The sequence below is a fragment of the Phycodurus eques genome, chromosome 2 (genome assembly GCF_024500275.1).
Source record: "Phycodurus eques isolate BA_2022a chromosome 2, UOR_Pequ_1.1, whole genome shotgun sequence".
NCBI classification, from domain to species: domain Eukaryota; kingdom Metazoa; phylum Chordata; class Actinopteri; order Syngnathiformes; family Syngnathidae; genus Phycodurus; species Phycodurus eques.
Genome location: NC_084526.1, coordinates 37745173 through 37760694, shown reverse-complemented (window position 1 = coordinate 37760694; position 15522 = coordinate 37745173). Strand labels below are relative to the sequence as shown.

At 41.9% G+C, this 15522-nt stretch overlaps 1 protein-coding gene across 1 annotated transcript in view; it reads right to left on the bottom strand.

Annotated features, from left to right (window-relative positions):
* The window catches only part of cemip (cell migration inducing hyaluronidase 1), a 127859-nt gene that overhangs the window by 50908 nt on the left and 61429 nt on the right, over positions 1 to 15522 (bottom strand). Inside the window, exons 2-8 of the mRNA XM_061670568.1 lie at positions 15252 to 15430; positions 7746 to 7883; positions 6829 to 6967; positions 5973 to 6209; positions 5342 to 5521; positions 1478 to 1548; positions 1236 to 1331 (exon numbers count right to left, since the gene is read on the bottom strand). Coding sequence (XP_061526552.1) covers positions 1236 to 1331; positions 1478 to 1548; positions 5342 to 5521; positions 5973 to 6209; positions 6829 to 6967; positions 7746 to 7883; positions 15252 to 15306 — 916 coding nt within the window. The 5' untranslated portion in view covers positions 15307 to 15430. The remainder of the gene's footprint in view (positions 1 to 1235; positions 1332 to 1477; positions 1549 to 5341; positions 5522 to 5972; positions 6210 to 6828; positions 6968 to 7745; positions 7884 to 15251; positions 15431 to 15522) is intronic.

The window sequence follows — 15522 nt, the reverse complement described above, 5'->3', positions numbered from 1 at the left end:
AGCATTCTTTCTACCTATGCCATCCTCAGACTCGCTGCGATGAGATTACACACATTTTAAGACTGACACAGAGTCAGACTACCCATGAATCTTTAAACATACTGTATGTGATGCGGCCGCTACTTTGATGTACACATGTTGAAGTTTGTATGCCGGGGGAATTAGTTTTATAAAGCTGCAATTAGATGAAAGATGAGAAGCATCTAATTGGAATCTGATATGAAGCGTCGCTAAAAGCAGAGTCAATAACACTGGCACTGCGCTGAGGCAGACTATTGATTAGAACATGATGTTGTGATGATACCACAATCGCTGATTAATTACAGCCCAGGAAAATGTTAAAAGAATCCAAGTGAGATGATTAAATGAGTGCTACTTTTGCCTGCATGTGTGTTAACATCTAGTTGTTGAGGTCCTGTGTCTAATATCAAATATAAGCTCCCTTTGTTTTAAACTAAAATTAAAGCGATTTAACTATAGAAAGGATGGGATAGACGGAAAAACTAAGAGATGGACTACTGAATCTACATATCATATACTGTTATTTGTGGCGGGCTGCCACAAGTGAATTTTGGCCGCCACTAACTGATTTTGTGTGAATGTAGCCTGTCATTACATGCAGGTCAGTAGGTGGCGGTACGTATTACCTCCACCAATATGTCACCAAACAAGTCCAGAATTTCGAACAGTTCAAATTTATGTTTCATTAAGCTGGCTCTCTGTTAACGTAGCTAGTTGCTAAACGTGCATAAACAGTAGTAACTCGCGCTATGTTCGTGTTGCATGGAGCGGCTCTGCTCATTAGTTGACGCGAATGACGTGTCATTCACGCAGATGAATACTGAAAATTATTTCAAGCGAATCACGCAAAAGCCTCGTCCTGAGGACACACCAACATGCGTAGAGTCTGCTAGTTCAGAAGCAACAGGTGAGACTTAGCACTTAACACAAAGCTGGTCCCAATTTATTTTCTCTTACGACTGCATCAGCAAACAATAAACAACTACTGCATTTCACCCAGAGTGGCTCAGAATTCTTCAGTTTAAGAAGTCATGGCTGGCTGTATGTGACACAGCTCGTTAAATTTTGTAGCTACATTATACAGTATCTTCTGTTATTAGTAACCATGTTTTGTTTTTTTCTTACTTCGGCAATTTTATTATTGCTACATTTTAGCTGAACTGTGCATGCAGGTCTGTATAGGATTGGTTTAGTGTAAAGGTGTGAAGAAGTACCTTGCACCCACTGGCTGCTGGCTGTTATGGTGAAATGCTCTGCATAGTTCAACTGAAAAACATAAGAGCTTCGGGCTTCTGAGGAGGCTTTGGTCCCTTTTAACAAAATATGCAAAATGTGTTAGTCTTGTGAAGACAATAAACATCTTGTACCATTTTGATCAAGTCTGACATGATAACATAATTATAATATTTTGTCCTGTGCAAGACTGGCTGGACAGCATCGATTAAAAGATTCCTACCTTGATAAAGCGCATGATCTTCTACAGCAGAAGACGGATCTCCTTTCACAACTATAAAAGACCACGGATGTCTGTGGATGAAAAGGAGAGCAAAAATGAACTGTCAGAAATTTATACAAGAAAACAGTAAAAGACAGACAGAATAAACAAATATGTACTGTAGCTAAGAAAGGAGAAGAAACTGGGTACGCGCGGTTTCGTGTTTTATAGTATAGTACATAGTATGTGTCAATGGAAATTGGAGGTACATTTCCTTGTAAAGTGCAGGCGCTCAATAATTAATAATAAAAAAACATATGGAAAAAAACCTTTTGCATGAGATTCTTTGATTGTCACATTTTCTGAGCCAAACTTATTTTGAAGGCTTTTCTCTTGGTAACAGAGTTTATGAAATCTCACTACATCCTACAAAACTCTTTCCTTCGTTTATAATTTAAACAATTCCAATTACTACGTCTCTTGGCTGGCTATTTTACAGTTTTCACCCTGTCCCTAGCACAGGGTTTGGATATATGAAGCTCTATCTTTCTACTAAAAAATGGTAAAATGGTGCAACTTTTACCATAAATTCCTTAAAATATGATTTCCCATCATATATAAAAGATATTTCAAATTCTGTCTTTTATTTTGACAAAAATATGTTTGTCCCTTAAAGTTGCTGTCATTACCGCCACATTGACCGTTTTCAGATCAATGAAGTGTATTCAAAATCCAATCCTTTAATGCCCTGTGTCATTTTGTCTTGTCACTCAAGCACATGCGAGGGCAGACAGAAGTCAGACATTTTGATAACTGGAAGAGTAAGTTTTTTTCCTCATTTGTACCCTTAAGTCACATAATATTTTAATTGCATGTCATTACCAAACAACTTGTAGTGTTAATATGTTTAAAGATTTTCCTGTAAAAACTTGATAATCATATAATAATGGACTAGCTAGCTAAAAGAAAAAAAATAAGCTAACTCTACCAGCATAGCACAGTTAGCTAAAAACTTTGAAATGTCATTAGCATCACATGTCATTACTATCACAAGATTAATACATTTTTAATCAATATGCCATTGTGGTGGTAATGACATTTCTCTAGGGTATCTGGCAAAAAAAAAAATCTTAAATCAATATATATGGACATGAACAGATTCTGACTCACAGAAAGATGAGAATTAAGGTAAGGGAGGTATATATAGCTTTTGTGACATTTTATTTTTGAGAAAAATTAAATACAAAAGTCCCAAAATCAAATAGACACCCACATACACATTGTATATGTGAAGTACAATAAATTTTTATTAACTATGTCGCTAGTCATTCTAACATTTCAAGAAACAAAACTGGTTCGATGAGCAACTTTGACAAGTGGTGTTCTTGCTTGGTGACAGAGCAGTTAATATTCAGCAATAATAAACATCATCAATGGTTTTACTGGAGTATCTGAAAATATCAATGTCAAAAATATCAATTTCCTTGCTTCTTGCTAAGATTATTTGGGCTACACTCTCAGACTCTGAGATTTCAGATTTCATATACAAAATATTGTACCTATGGACATTTTATCCACGTGTTTGCAAACAAATGCGCACACAGACAATTGTCTTTATTAGATTGCTGAAAATTACAACCAACATGTAGTGGCAGCTGCAGTAAACATGCAAATAAATGGTGCGATGTCTAATAAATGCAGGCTTATTAAAATGTCTCTGGGTGTGCCACAAATTGCACAGCCTATTTCACGATGGCACCTGTGTTAGCCTGTTTGGCAGCAGTGTGGGGAGGGAAGGAAGGAAACAAAAGTCATTAGGCAGGAATCCCTCTGTCGTCTTACCATCACTCCAATTTAATTACTCCGCAGCAGTGGGGTGGAGAGCAAATTAGGAAAGAAAATTCAAACCCTTGCTCTCTTTTCCTGTTGTTTATAAAGCACGTTCATGTTCTTGTGGAATACTTAGCAGCATTAACAGAACAGAACCTGGCTCAACAGTTTAGAATGGCTTTGTTATATTCACACAAATCTTCTTGTAACACAGTTACAGAGTCGTAGTGTGTATGTATAAGTAGATAAGCTTAACTGTGCTAAAACCTACTTTCTCAAACACTGTGGTAATGTTTGCAAACTAGTTTATGAATAAACAAAAACACCAGTGCTTCATCACTATTGACAAAGGACACGGAGATCATCTCCACACTCTACGAGTCCAGACCAAAAACGTAATTGCAAGTAAATTTCAGACGTTCAAAATCTAAACTGGCATTTTGGCATTTTGTTGTCTTTCTTTCCTGTAACATCACAGTGCGCTATCATCTCCTTGTGCAATACAATGTTGTTTGTTGTGTTGTGTGTTATATTCAAAGGGGAAAACGTTTTTGTTTTTGTTTTCTTGCAAGAATTTTGTATGTGTCACCACTAGTCTAAAATCAGTGTTCTGACTGATATTGTGATCGTGGAATGAAAATTAAACAGATAAATTAATCAATCTCAGGGGGCTGCCATGTTTGGTAATATTGCCCTCTGCTGTCGACTTAAATGAATGTCATGATGTGTCACGCGTTTGCTTTGCGAACGTCACTTAACTAAAGATTGAAAACAGGTTCCGGACTCAGCGTGTATGCTGCGAGAATGAGCATAACTACGGGTTGATGTAACGTGATGGTTTGAATCCAAACTTGCTACAACTTTGTTTCGACCATTATGTCATCAACCCATAGTTATGCTCGTTCTCGCAGCAGCATACACCGTGAGTCCGTTGCCTGTTTTCCAGGTTTGATCATGTGACCTTCACAAAGCAAATACGAGTGCAGTTATTACATTAATTTTGGTCAACAGCACAGGGCGATAGTCAAATATGGCGGCCCCCTGAGATGGATGAAAATGTATAAGTTGTTTGTCCACTGTGTAACGCAGCCTTGGGTTCCGTGAAAGGCTCTATATAAATTGAAGTTATTATTATCTAGCAATCTGTTTAATTCTTATTTGTATTTACACCAGTGGGGGCGCATACAGCATATTCTTACAAAAAAATAAACAAAAGTGACTTTAGTCCCCTTTATTATGATACCCAGGAGTAACGCATGTTACTATCAGTCCACAACATGTCTGATTCAAATTTCCCTCACTTCAACACTGTTATTATGTCTTTATTGTTTTTTTTGTTATTTTCTCTTTTCTTACTTTCTTTAGGCTTCTAAATGTCATTTAGAAAATGGATGGATGGATGGAGGGATAGATGCCATCACTTGGGGCATCGACTTGTGCTTGACAGACTGCAACTTCTTATGTGAATATTCTATTAATGCCTTTGTTGTGGAGAATCAAGTGTTTTGTTTGTTACTTTTCACTTGTGTGCAAACACAGCCAAGATTTGTAGCTTCATATCATGTTTTGAAAGCCATTAGGGGCCAAAATAAAAGTGCCTACATATTGCAAGGATTACACAAGTAGAGCGAGACAACTTTCAGCGCTGACTCAGCAGAGGTAGTAACATTTTCTAATTAGGCAATTGATGAAAAATGGTGCTCAAGGCAAAACCATGCAAGATGCTTCATGGTGTTTTTTTTTTTTTTTTTTTTAACTGAACCAATCTAAATTTGGACAACTTGAACGACCTCATTAGTGCTAACTACTTGATGGGGGTGCTGCCCAACATGGCTATCATGAAGATTTCTGTTTTGAAGCCCAGCTCCTTCAGAAACCCCCATAAGAGTCAACACCAAAACACTGACAACCTGATTAGTTACCATGCATTGCAGCAGCATTAGTGATTATCGTGAATATTGAATGACTGAGTGCTTTAAGGAACATGAAGGAACAAAATTATATATTGACTATAGATATAATGTCTTTAAATTATTTGTTTTCTTGTGCACTCACCTGAATCCCAAACTGCTGATGTGCTGACTGCCAAGCCTGAAGATTCTCTTTTTGGCAGAGTCCTCCAAGTTGTTGGAGCCCTCATCATTGACAACCATGGCTACAATGAGTCCCGCCTCCACACCATCCAAATACTTTACAAGGCGGTTACTCTCATCCTTGCTGCGGTATGTGTCAAACCTATGAGAATGACATGAAGGTTACTAAATAAGAGTATAGAGCAGGGGTGCTCATTAGGCGGACTCAGATAAAAATCCGGGCGCTGACAATTCTTACATTATCCAGAGTTCTGGACAAACTCTTGTAATTCATAATTATAGCAATTAACAACAAAAGTATCATATACGTTTTAATTAATAATGAAATAATAATCAGAGAAACTTTTGGGGTATTTGGGACAGTAACATATATATGTGTGTGTGTGAGTGTGTGTGTGTGTGTGCGTGTGTGTGTGCGCATGCATGCGTGCGTGTGCGGCACGTTGGACAACTGGTTAGCACCTCTACCTCACAGTTCTGAAGCTCCAGCACACACATATTTATACTGGATGCGGTTTTCAATGCCAACCATCTACCCGGTAATATTTAATTAGGAAGCACTCAAGCAATATCAACTTTGAGTGCCCTCTCACCTGTCATCACCCAGTACCTCTCCAGTCTTGGGGTCAATTACATGTACAATAATGCCTCGGTTCCCCCAGCTTCTCTCCAACATATAGTGATTTTGGCTGCTTTCTCCAGGGTATAGGGTTTTATTCAGGAAAGTCCATGACAGCTTCTTTGCTCCATGGATCTCCAAAGTACCCCCTGTCCCTACACCAATGTATTTGCGGCCAAAGTAGCTGTGCTCCTGATCAGTGTCATCTGACCTGAGAAACGTAGTGTGTAAGAGTCATTTACAAAAACAGAAAAGGTACATTGAAGAATACAGTTTTTTGTCCTGTTGTCGAGTGCAAAGGATAGTATGAAATTTACTTTAAATGGCTAGAACATACATACCAGCTAGCTCAACTTTCATGGCACTGAGTGTCCACATTATTAATTGTCGATTTTGTGACCTATTTTTTGTTACTTGACAAAGTACAGCTCTTGGGAAGCATACGTTAATCCTGCTGCACAGCAGGATGCATCGCAGCAAAAATGCAGGTGTCATGCGTAAAACAATGAATGTCACCATAGCTATTTTGTAGTGGAAATAAAGATACTCATACAAAATATTGAGAAATGGGTCCGCCTGGTTCTGCCTTTCAACTATGTTTCACTGCAAATATTTACTCTGAAGACTTGGGAAAGCCTTAAAATGGAATTGATGGGTGAAAGTGGCCTGTAAAAGATGTCACTCATTTACCAAACAATTTTTGTATTGGCTATAAATACAGTATGTTTGGCTAGTAAATAATTGTTGAACGGCCCACTTGTGACTTGGTAATTATTTAAAACAAGACATTAAAACATTGGATAAAAATATATATTTTTTAACACGTCTACCTTCCAAACAGAGAAATGGTAAGATTGCCCTTGTAAGGACAGTCTGGACTTCCAATGTGTAGTTCCCCTTTGTCACCAATAAGAATGTGTTTTGTCCGAAGAAGAATGGGCCGGTTGGTGTCAGCAATCACCAGTTTGCCTAAACAGGTGAGAGACACAAGTAAAGGAGAGAAAAGAGGGAGAGGGACAGGTAGTTTGAAGCCTCCTGTTTTTTGTTTTGTTTTGTTTTTGTTTTGTTTTTTACTTCAATGCCCTCAGACACTTCCTGTCTACCTTTAAGGCCTTCAGTACAGGCTGTGCACATTGCACACACATGCACTTATACACATGCAGCCTTGCTTTCACCACATTAGCTCCTTTGATCATTGGGAAAAGCTTTGCCTTCAGCACATTTTGCCAATTACATTACAGCAACGCATGATTTTGTCTTTGAAAGCTCTTTCACTCTGAGGCACCTCTTATGAAGGTGCTTGAATCTTAAATCAAGCGATTAAACATGGCACAAAACTCTGAAATGATCCCAAGAGCTACAATAATTTTTCTGAGACAACTAATCCCCTTTTATTTGAGAAAAGTCAGAGGATCAGGGACAAGGCCAATGAAGATTGTCAGTCATGCATGGTCATGGTTATCCAAGGAGGATTCAATTGAGGGCAAATGGACGGCCCCCCAACTGGTACTTTTTTTCAGTTCTCAACAACATCTACATATTGGCACAGCAAAAAATAAAAAAAGTAGCAATCACAAAGATCCATAATTAGTACTAGCTAAACTGATGAGGCATCAGTGATCCAATCAATACTATCACAAAACAAATAAGCTGATTGAAGGACGACCTTGGTGCTCCGTTGAATCGAACACAGTTGTGCTCCACAGAATAAAAAACAATGGGTAAAACATTGATTTGCTTGTCTTACCTCCATTTAGAATCTCAATAGAGTGCACAGTAGCAGAGGTTGTGAGGAGGACCTTCCTGCCATAACTGATGACAACACGATGATGTTTACTATGTCCCGGCATCCATGGCTTCAGCCCTGGCTCTTTGTCAGGACACACTGTAAGAGTGTGGTGAGGGAACAAGAGTTGCACTTACAATAATTTACAGAACATGTCATCAATTAAATCATAACACAAATTAGGTCATATGTGTCGTTACTGAGTGACAACGGCAATAGAAAAAAAAAAATATTAAAGCACAAGTTCAACAGATCCCAAATGAAGGAACTATTGTATCTAAAATTGAGACAAACTAAATAAATTTGAGACTAACCTAATGACAAGACTGGCTGTCTGCGAAAGTAAAGATGAAGACAACAAAGATAAGCATAAATTCAAGAGCAGTGGTATTTCAATTCACACAGTTATATTATAATCAATGTAAACGTTTAACAATTTTCTGGCATCTGAATTTGTATTGTCTTTGTATAGTTGTATTGCACTTATGCACTTGGCAAAGAAAAAAGAAGTTGGTTGGAGGTTAGTACTTTATCTTCTGATCAAGATTGCCCGAGTAATTCCTCCATTTTTGTTTTAAAAAAAGAATTTCCCCTCGTTGATTTAATCACATGCTATGATGAAGATGGGGGCATTTCAACCATCAATTTTTCTTAGCCGCTTCTCCTCACTAGGGTCGCGGGCGTGCTGGAGCCTATTCCAGCTAACATCGGGCAAGAGGCGCGGTACACCCTGAACAGGTTGGATGGGGGCATTTATTTAGGAAAAATTAAAGAAAAGAAGCAATCAACTGGGAAAATTGGTACCGTAGTGGTATCTTTCATCCGGTCGGTGCTGGTTCTGTTTCCAACCCTGACATGATTTGTACATTAGCTTCTCAACAAGGTTCTTTTCTGACCTCTTGCAGTACAATATAGAATGTCAGGACTGCAACTCAAACATAGAGGAAGTTAAGAGGAAGGAATTTATTAAATAATGTCACATGATTTGATTATTTAAAAAAAGTAATAGTAATAAAAAATAAATAAAAAACTTCCAGATTCTGCAGCTGAATATTTGTCACAAACACCAGATAAAGAAATCATGGTGAATTATTGTTCCGGATGTGTTTTATTTGTGCATTGTGCATATTTGTCACCACATTGGGGAAATGATTTATTTTTTTTATTTTAATCAGTTTAATTTGTCTATTATTGTTAGAATACCACTGAGGCCGACTGTGTAAGCGTATCATCTCAGTGGCATTTACTGGTTGGGGATCTCTATTACATTTCCCAGTGGATTTACCACATATTGACAAGCGCCTTGGTGCAATTTGATTTTTGTTGTTTGGTTCTGAGGATGTTGGTGTGTACGCCCATCAAGCTCTTACGACTCCAGCAATCTGTGAATCTATCTTTTACGTAGGGTACACACACACTGATAATCAGGTCAAATTTGAGCATTTCCCCTCAATTGCGGTCTGATTCAATAGTGTTTCTAACATATTCTCCTGAGCAATTATGCTGGATTGTGGGCTATGTAAAGAGTGATTTCTTCTCGCCAATCTCATCATAAAATGATTGACGTCGAAAATCGTAAATGTTCCAATAATTCCTATAGCAAATTCTTATGTTGATTGACACGAGTTCAGCCGAGTCACAAACTCTGTGATTGTGAAGTGAAAAAGAATGGTAGCCAATTGGGAAAAGACCTGTAGCTCGCGCTATTGACAGACACAAATAGAGGAGCAACTTGTGGTTTTGAGAGTTTGTGTAACGTGCCTCGCAGGTCATTCACCAAAATAGAGATTAAGGCGTTGGCAACCAGAATAAAATTACCAGAAAAGCTAACATTTTCTGAGACTCCTTCCTTGCCCCCCTGCTTCCCTGCACTTGGGTCCTCCACGTTTTTGCCTGGCTTTCCTCTCCTTCAACAACCAATTGTGACACATGCAGAGAAACAGGAGGGAGGGAGATGCAAATGTTTTCTATGGCTTTGTTGCTTATGAGACATTAAGCTTGAAATATGAAAAAATGAGTGACCGTGGGGAGAAAATTAAAATTTAGTCACATTTCAGTCCCACTGATGATACAAAGGAAGAGTGTAAATCAAGTCATTCTCAACTGGTGGTGTTTTTGGCCAGCTGAGGTGGTGGTTATATACCATTCATGTTCCAGGTTTTCCTTTTATTCACCTGGGTTGCCACACAGAGCGGGTCAGGTTGAGCAGAGAAGCACAATGCAGTTTCTGTACCTGTACTATCACAACTGAATGACGAAAGTTTGCATCCTTGGTAGGTGTTGTGACGTATGTGGCATTTGAAATACTAGTGGCATGCGTTTTTGATAAGCTTTATATATTATGTGCAACAGTGGAGTTTATGGTTGACTGTGTCATAAAGTGAGGTTTTAAAGAAAATGTACTTTATGTATTGAAGTCCATCCATCCATCCATTTTCTACCGCTTATCCGGGTCGGGTCGCGGGGGCAGTAGCTTTAGCAGGGACTCCCAGACTTCCCTCTCCCAAGCCACTTCATCCAGCTCTTCCGGGGGGATCCCGAGGCGTTCCCAGGCCAGCCGAAGGACGTAGTCTCTCCAGCGTGTCCTGGGTCATCCCCGGGGTCTCCTCCCGGTGGGACATGCCCGGAACACCTCACCAGGGAGGCGTCCGGGAGGCATCTGAATCAGATGCCCCAGCCACCTCATCTGGCTCCTCTCAATGCGGAGGAGCAGCGGCTCTACTCTGAGATCCTCCCGGATGACCGAGGTTCTCACCCTATCTCTAAGCGAGAGCCTGGACACCCTGCGGAGGAAACTCATTTCGGCCGCTTGTATCCGGGATCTCGTTCTTTCGGTCACGACCCACGGCTCATGACTATAGGTGAGGGTAGGAACGGAGATCGACCGGTAAATTGAGAGCTTCGCCTTTCGGCTTAGCTCCTTCTTTACCACAACGGACCGATACAATGTCTGCATCACTGCAGACGCTGCACCGATCCGCCTGTCGATCTCCCGTTCCATTCTTCCCTCACTCGTGAACAAGACCCCAAGATACTTGAACACCTCCACTTGGGGCAGGATCTCATCCGATCTCTGCCGGATATGCGGACCAAACTCTGACTCCGGTCGTACAGGGACCGAACAGCCTGTATCAGGGGGTTCGGTACCCCATACTCCTGAAGCACCCTCCACAGGACTCCCCGAGGGACACGGTCGAACGCCTTCTCCAAGTCCACAAAACACATGTAGACTGGTTGGGCGAACTCCCATGCACCCTCGAGGACCCTGCCGAGGGTGTAGAGCTGGTCCACTGTTCCACGGCCAGGACGAAAACCACACTGCTCCTCCTGAATCTGAGATTCGACTTCCCGACCCTACTCTCCAGCACTCCTGAATAGACCTTACCAGGGAGGCTGAGCACTGTGATCCCCCTGTAGTTGGAACACACCCTCCGGTCCCCCTTCTTAAAAAGGGGGACCACCACCCCAGTCTGTCAATCCAGAGGCACTGTCCCCGATGTCCACGCGATGTTGCAGAGGCGTGTCAACCAGGACAGCCCCACAACATCCAGAGCCTTTAGGAACTGCAGGCGAATTTCATCCACCCCCGGGGCCCTGCCACCGAGGAGCTTTTTAACTACCTCGGTGACCTCAAACCCAGAGATAGGAGAGCCCGCCTCAGAGAACCCACACTCTGCTTCCTCATGGGAAGGCGTGTCGAGGTCAGCAGCGCCCCATCCCCACTATACACAGTGTTGGTGGTGCACTGCTTTCCTCTCCTGAGACGTCGGATGGTGGACCAGAATTTCTTCGAAGCCGTCCGGAAGTATTTCTCCATGGCCTCACCGAACTCCTCCCATACCCATGTTTTTGCTTCAGCGACCACCAGAGCTGCATTCCACTTGGCCAGCCGGTACCCATCAGCTGCCTCAGGAGTCCCACAGGCCAAAAAGGCCCAATAGGACTCCTTCCTCAGCTTGACAGCATCCCTCACCATTGGTGTCCACCAACGGGTTCGGGGATTGCCGCCACGACAGGCACCGACCACCTTACGGCCACAGCTCCGGTCGGCCGCCTCAGCAATGGAGGCGTGTAACATGGTCCACTCGGACTCGATGTCCCCAGCCTCCCCCGGTACATGAGCAAAGTTCTGTCGGAGGTGGGAGTTGAAACTCCTTCTGACAGGGGATTCTGCCAGACGTTTCCAGCAGACCCTCACAATACGTTTGGGCCTGCCACGTCGGACCGGCATCTCCGCCCACCATCGGAGCCAACTCACCACCAGGTGGTGATCAGTTGACAGCTCCGCCCCTCTCTTCACCCGAGTATCCAAGACATGTGGCCGCAAGTCCGATGACACGACCACAAAGTCGATCATCGAACTGCGACCTAGGGTGTCCTATTGCCAAGTGCACGTGTGGACACCCTTATGCTTGACACCCTTATGCTTGTATTGAAGTAAAATGTGTAAATTTGTATTATGTGCAAATGTGATATTTGGTTTTTGTTTCACGGTGCTTGACAATGGAATGAAATTTTGCATTAGTTGAACTCTACTTTCATTGATGCCAAAGGCTGTAACAGGTGAGTCAGGACCCAAAAGTTGGAAACCGAAAAGCAGTAAATATCGGGAGTCCTAAGTCTGCAATGGTTCTGACATATGAGTTTAAGGTTACGAATGGAGTGCAATTAACTAGTTTTCACAGCGGATATAAAAAGTCCACACACTGTTGTTCAATTGCTGTTGTGATATAAAACAATGAAATCAAGATAAATAGCTTCAAAACGTTTTTCACCATTTGTGACCTATAACCCGTGCAACTCAATTGAAAAAAATAATGAAATATTTTCAAGAGGGAAAGTAAAAAAACAAAAACAAAACAAAAAAACAAAAAAAAAATCTGAGATAATGTGGTTGCACAGATTTGCGAGACCGTCCTAGAAGAAGGTATGCAAGTCCAAGCACTTAGTTTCACAGATAAGCGTGTAGGATTGGAATTATTGGTGGATCATTTCTCCAAAGTTTAGCATTTCATCATTTTAGTACAGGTTAATCTTTGCTGTGAATTTAGTATTTAGAAATTCCAGTCTGGCCTTGTTATTCTTTTTTGCATCTTCTGGTGATCCCTTTCTTTTCTGTTCTAACAATGTATCTGTCATCAGCATCACGATCTATATGGTCACAGTGGTTTCTTTCTTCGTCAGGAAATGCCAAATGGTTTACTGGCTGTGGCCAATATTTGTTAAATCGCTCTGATACCATCTTTTTGCGGACCAAAGTTTGACATACAGCGAATGAACAGCATGTATCAGGGGGTCCTGTGCCCAATACTCCTGGAGCACCCCCTACAAGGCACGTCGCGGTACACGGTTGAACGCCTCTACAAAGCACATGCAGACTGGTTGGACGAACTATAATGCACCCTCCACCACCATGCTCGGGTGAAAGAGCTGGTCCACTGTTCCACGTGCAGGACAAAACCACATTGAATCTGTGATTCGATTTTCCGATGGAGCCTCCTCTCTAGAATCCCTAAACAGACCTTACCAGGATGGCTGATTTCCCCATGTAGTTGAATAACACCCTCCGGTCCCCTTTCTTAAAAAGGGTGACCACCACCGCAGTCTGCCAATCCAGAGGCACTGTCGCCGATGTCCACACAATGTTGTAGAGGCTTGTCAACCAAGACAGTCCTTCAACATCCAGGATCTTTCGGAACTCGAGGCAGATCTCATCACCCCCAGAACCCGGCCACTGAGATGCTTTAGAACAACCTTGGTGACTTCAACCTCTGAAGTAAACATACATAAATATCCATCCATCCATTTTCTGAGCCGCTTCTCCTCACTAGGGTCGCGGGCATGCTGGAGCCTATCCCAGCTGTCATCGGGTAGGAGGCTGGGTACACCCTGAACTGGTTGCCAGCCAATTGCAGGGCACATACAAAGAAACAACCATTCGCACTCACATTCACACCTACGTGCAATTTAGAGTCTCCAATTCATGCATGTTTTGGGGATGTGGGAGGAAACCGGAGAAAACCCACGCAGGCACGGGGAGAACATGCAAAACCCCACACAGGCGGGGCCGGGGATTGAACCCGGGTCCTCAGAACTGTGAGGCTGACGTCCTAACCAGTCGTCCACCGTGCCACCCATACATAAATAAATAAATCATATTGAGGAGGTCTTCAAAGAATTCTCTCCACTGACTCACAACATCACAAGTTGGGTCAGCAGTGCCCCACTATGCACATTAATGATGGTGCCTGTAGTTTTTTGTTTATTTTTTTTTCTGAACAATACAACAGGCACTGCACGACTGCCAAAGTGTTTTTAAGGACCTACAGGTATATAGGTTTTGTAAATTTGGTAAATTTGGTGTTGGCTCAAAGTTAAAAAAGAAAAGACATAGATATTTAGATGTATACAGATATTTTGAAGGTATTTCAATTCTGCTAGTGTTGAATACATGGCACAAGACTGATCTAACTAAGTAGAGATAAAGTTAAATATCTGAGTACAGTGTAAATTGTTACTTTGTTTTATTTTGATCAAAGACATTTTTACAATGTGGAGATTGAGACTCATGATGCGATGCAAAGACATTTTGTCCAATTTATAGTTGAAATTTATAAAACTCGTAACACGTTAGGCCAGAGTTGCTCACAGCGCTTCTCGCGCCTGAAATTGCAGGGGACAGTTCCGCCATGCAAGGGTCGCTCTCGCTGCAGTGAAGGTGCTGAACATCATTGGCAGTTCATAATAACAAGAAGGTGCTCTTTCTTCAGAAAGGTGAGCATGCAGGTGGAGGAGATCAACTCGATTAGTGAAAAAGACAGCGACTTTCACCCATCAAGTCTTATATAGTGAGACTGTGTTAAGGGAACATTCAAACATGCCTTTGCAATAGTGCGACCGCATGAAATTTTTACTCGGGCACACTGAAAAAAAAGGTCGCATATGCAACAATTTTGGTCGGAGTCTCGAGCCCTGGCTTCAACAATTGAGGCATGGAACATGGCGCACTCTGAATCAATGTCCCCTACCTGCCCGGGGATGTGGCCAAAGCTCTGTCCGAGATGGGAATTAAAACTCCTGAGAGGAGACTGCCAGACCTTCCCAGCAGAACCTCACAATACGTTCCTTCCAGGTCTTACTCTCATTGCCCACATGAGAATTTAAGTCCCCTAGCAGAGAGAGGCAATCCCCAGTGGAAGTACTCTCCAGTACCCCCTCCAAGAACTACAAAAAGGGTGACTACTCTTAGCTTCTGTTTGGTGCATAGGCAAAAACAACGGTCAGGAACTGTCCCCCCACCAAAAGGCAGAGGAAGGCTAACCTCTTGCCTACTGGTGTTACATAAGAACAGTTATTTTGAATATTTTGAATTTGGCATGACTTTGAGTATTGATTGTATAGTATTTCAAGTACCCCTAGCGCACCTATTCTATTTTTAAATTGATCAGTGAAAAGTCCATAACTCACATGCTTGGATGGTGGGGAACAGCAGAGCTGCAACAAACACAAAACATATCTTCATCTCTCCTGGCTTCCCACAGACCAACCTCGCACCAGAGGCCTTCTAAGGTCGTTTTGGACCTCCCACTGGGCTGCAGATGGAGTAGCAGTGTGCCAAGTTCACATGGAGTGGTTATCAAAGAGATCTGAAAAAGAAAATATGCAATAAGGATTTCACATGACACGTACACCTGTCCAATTTTGTTTCAACATACCCGAGATTCCAGGATAAAAACAC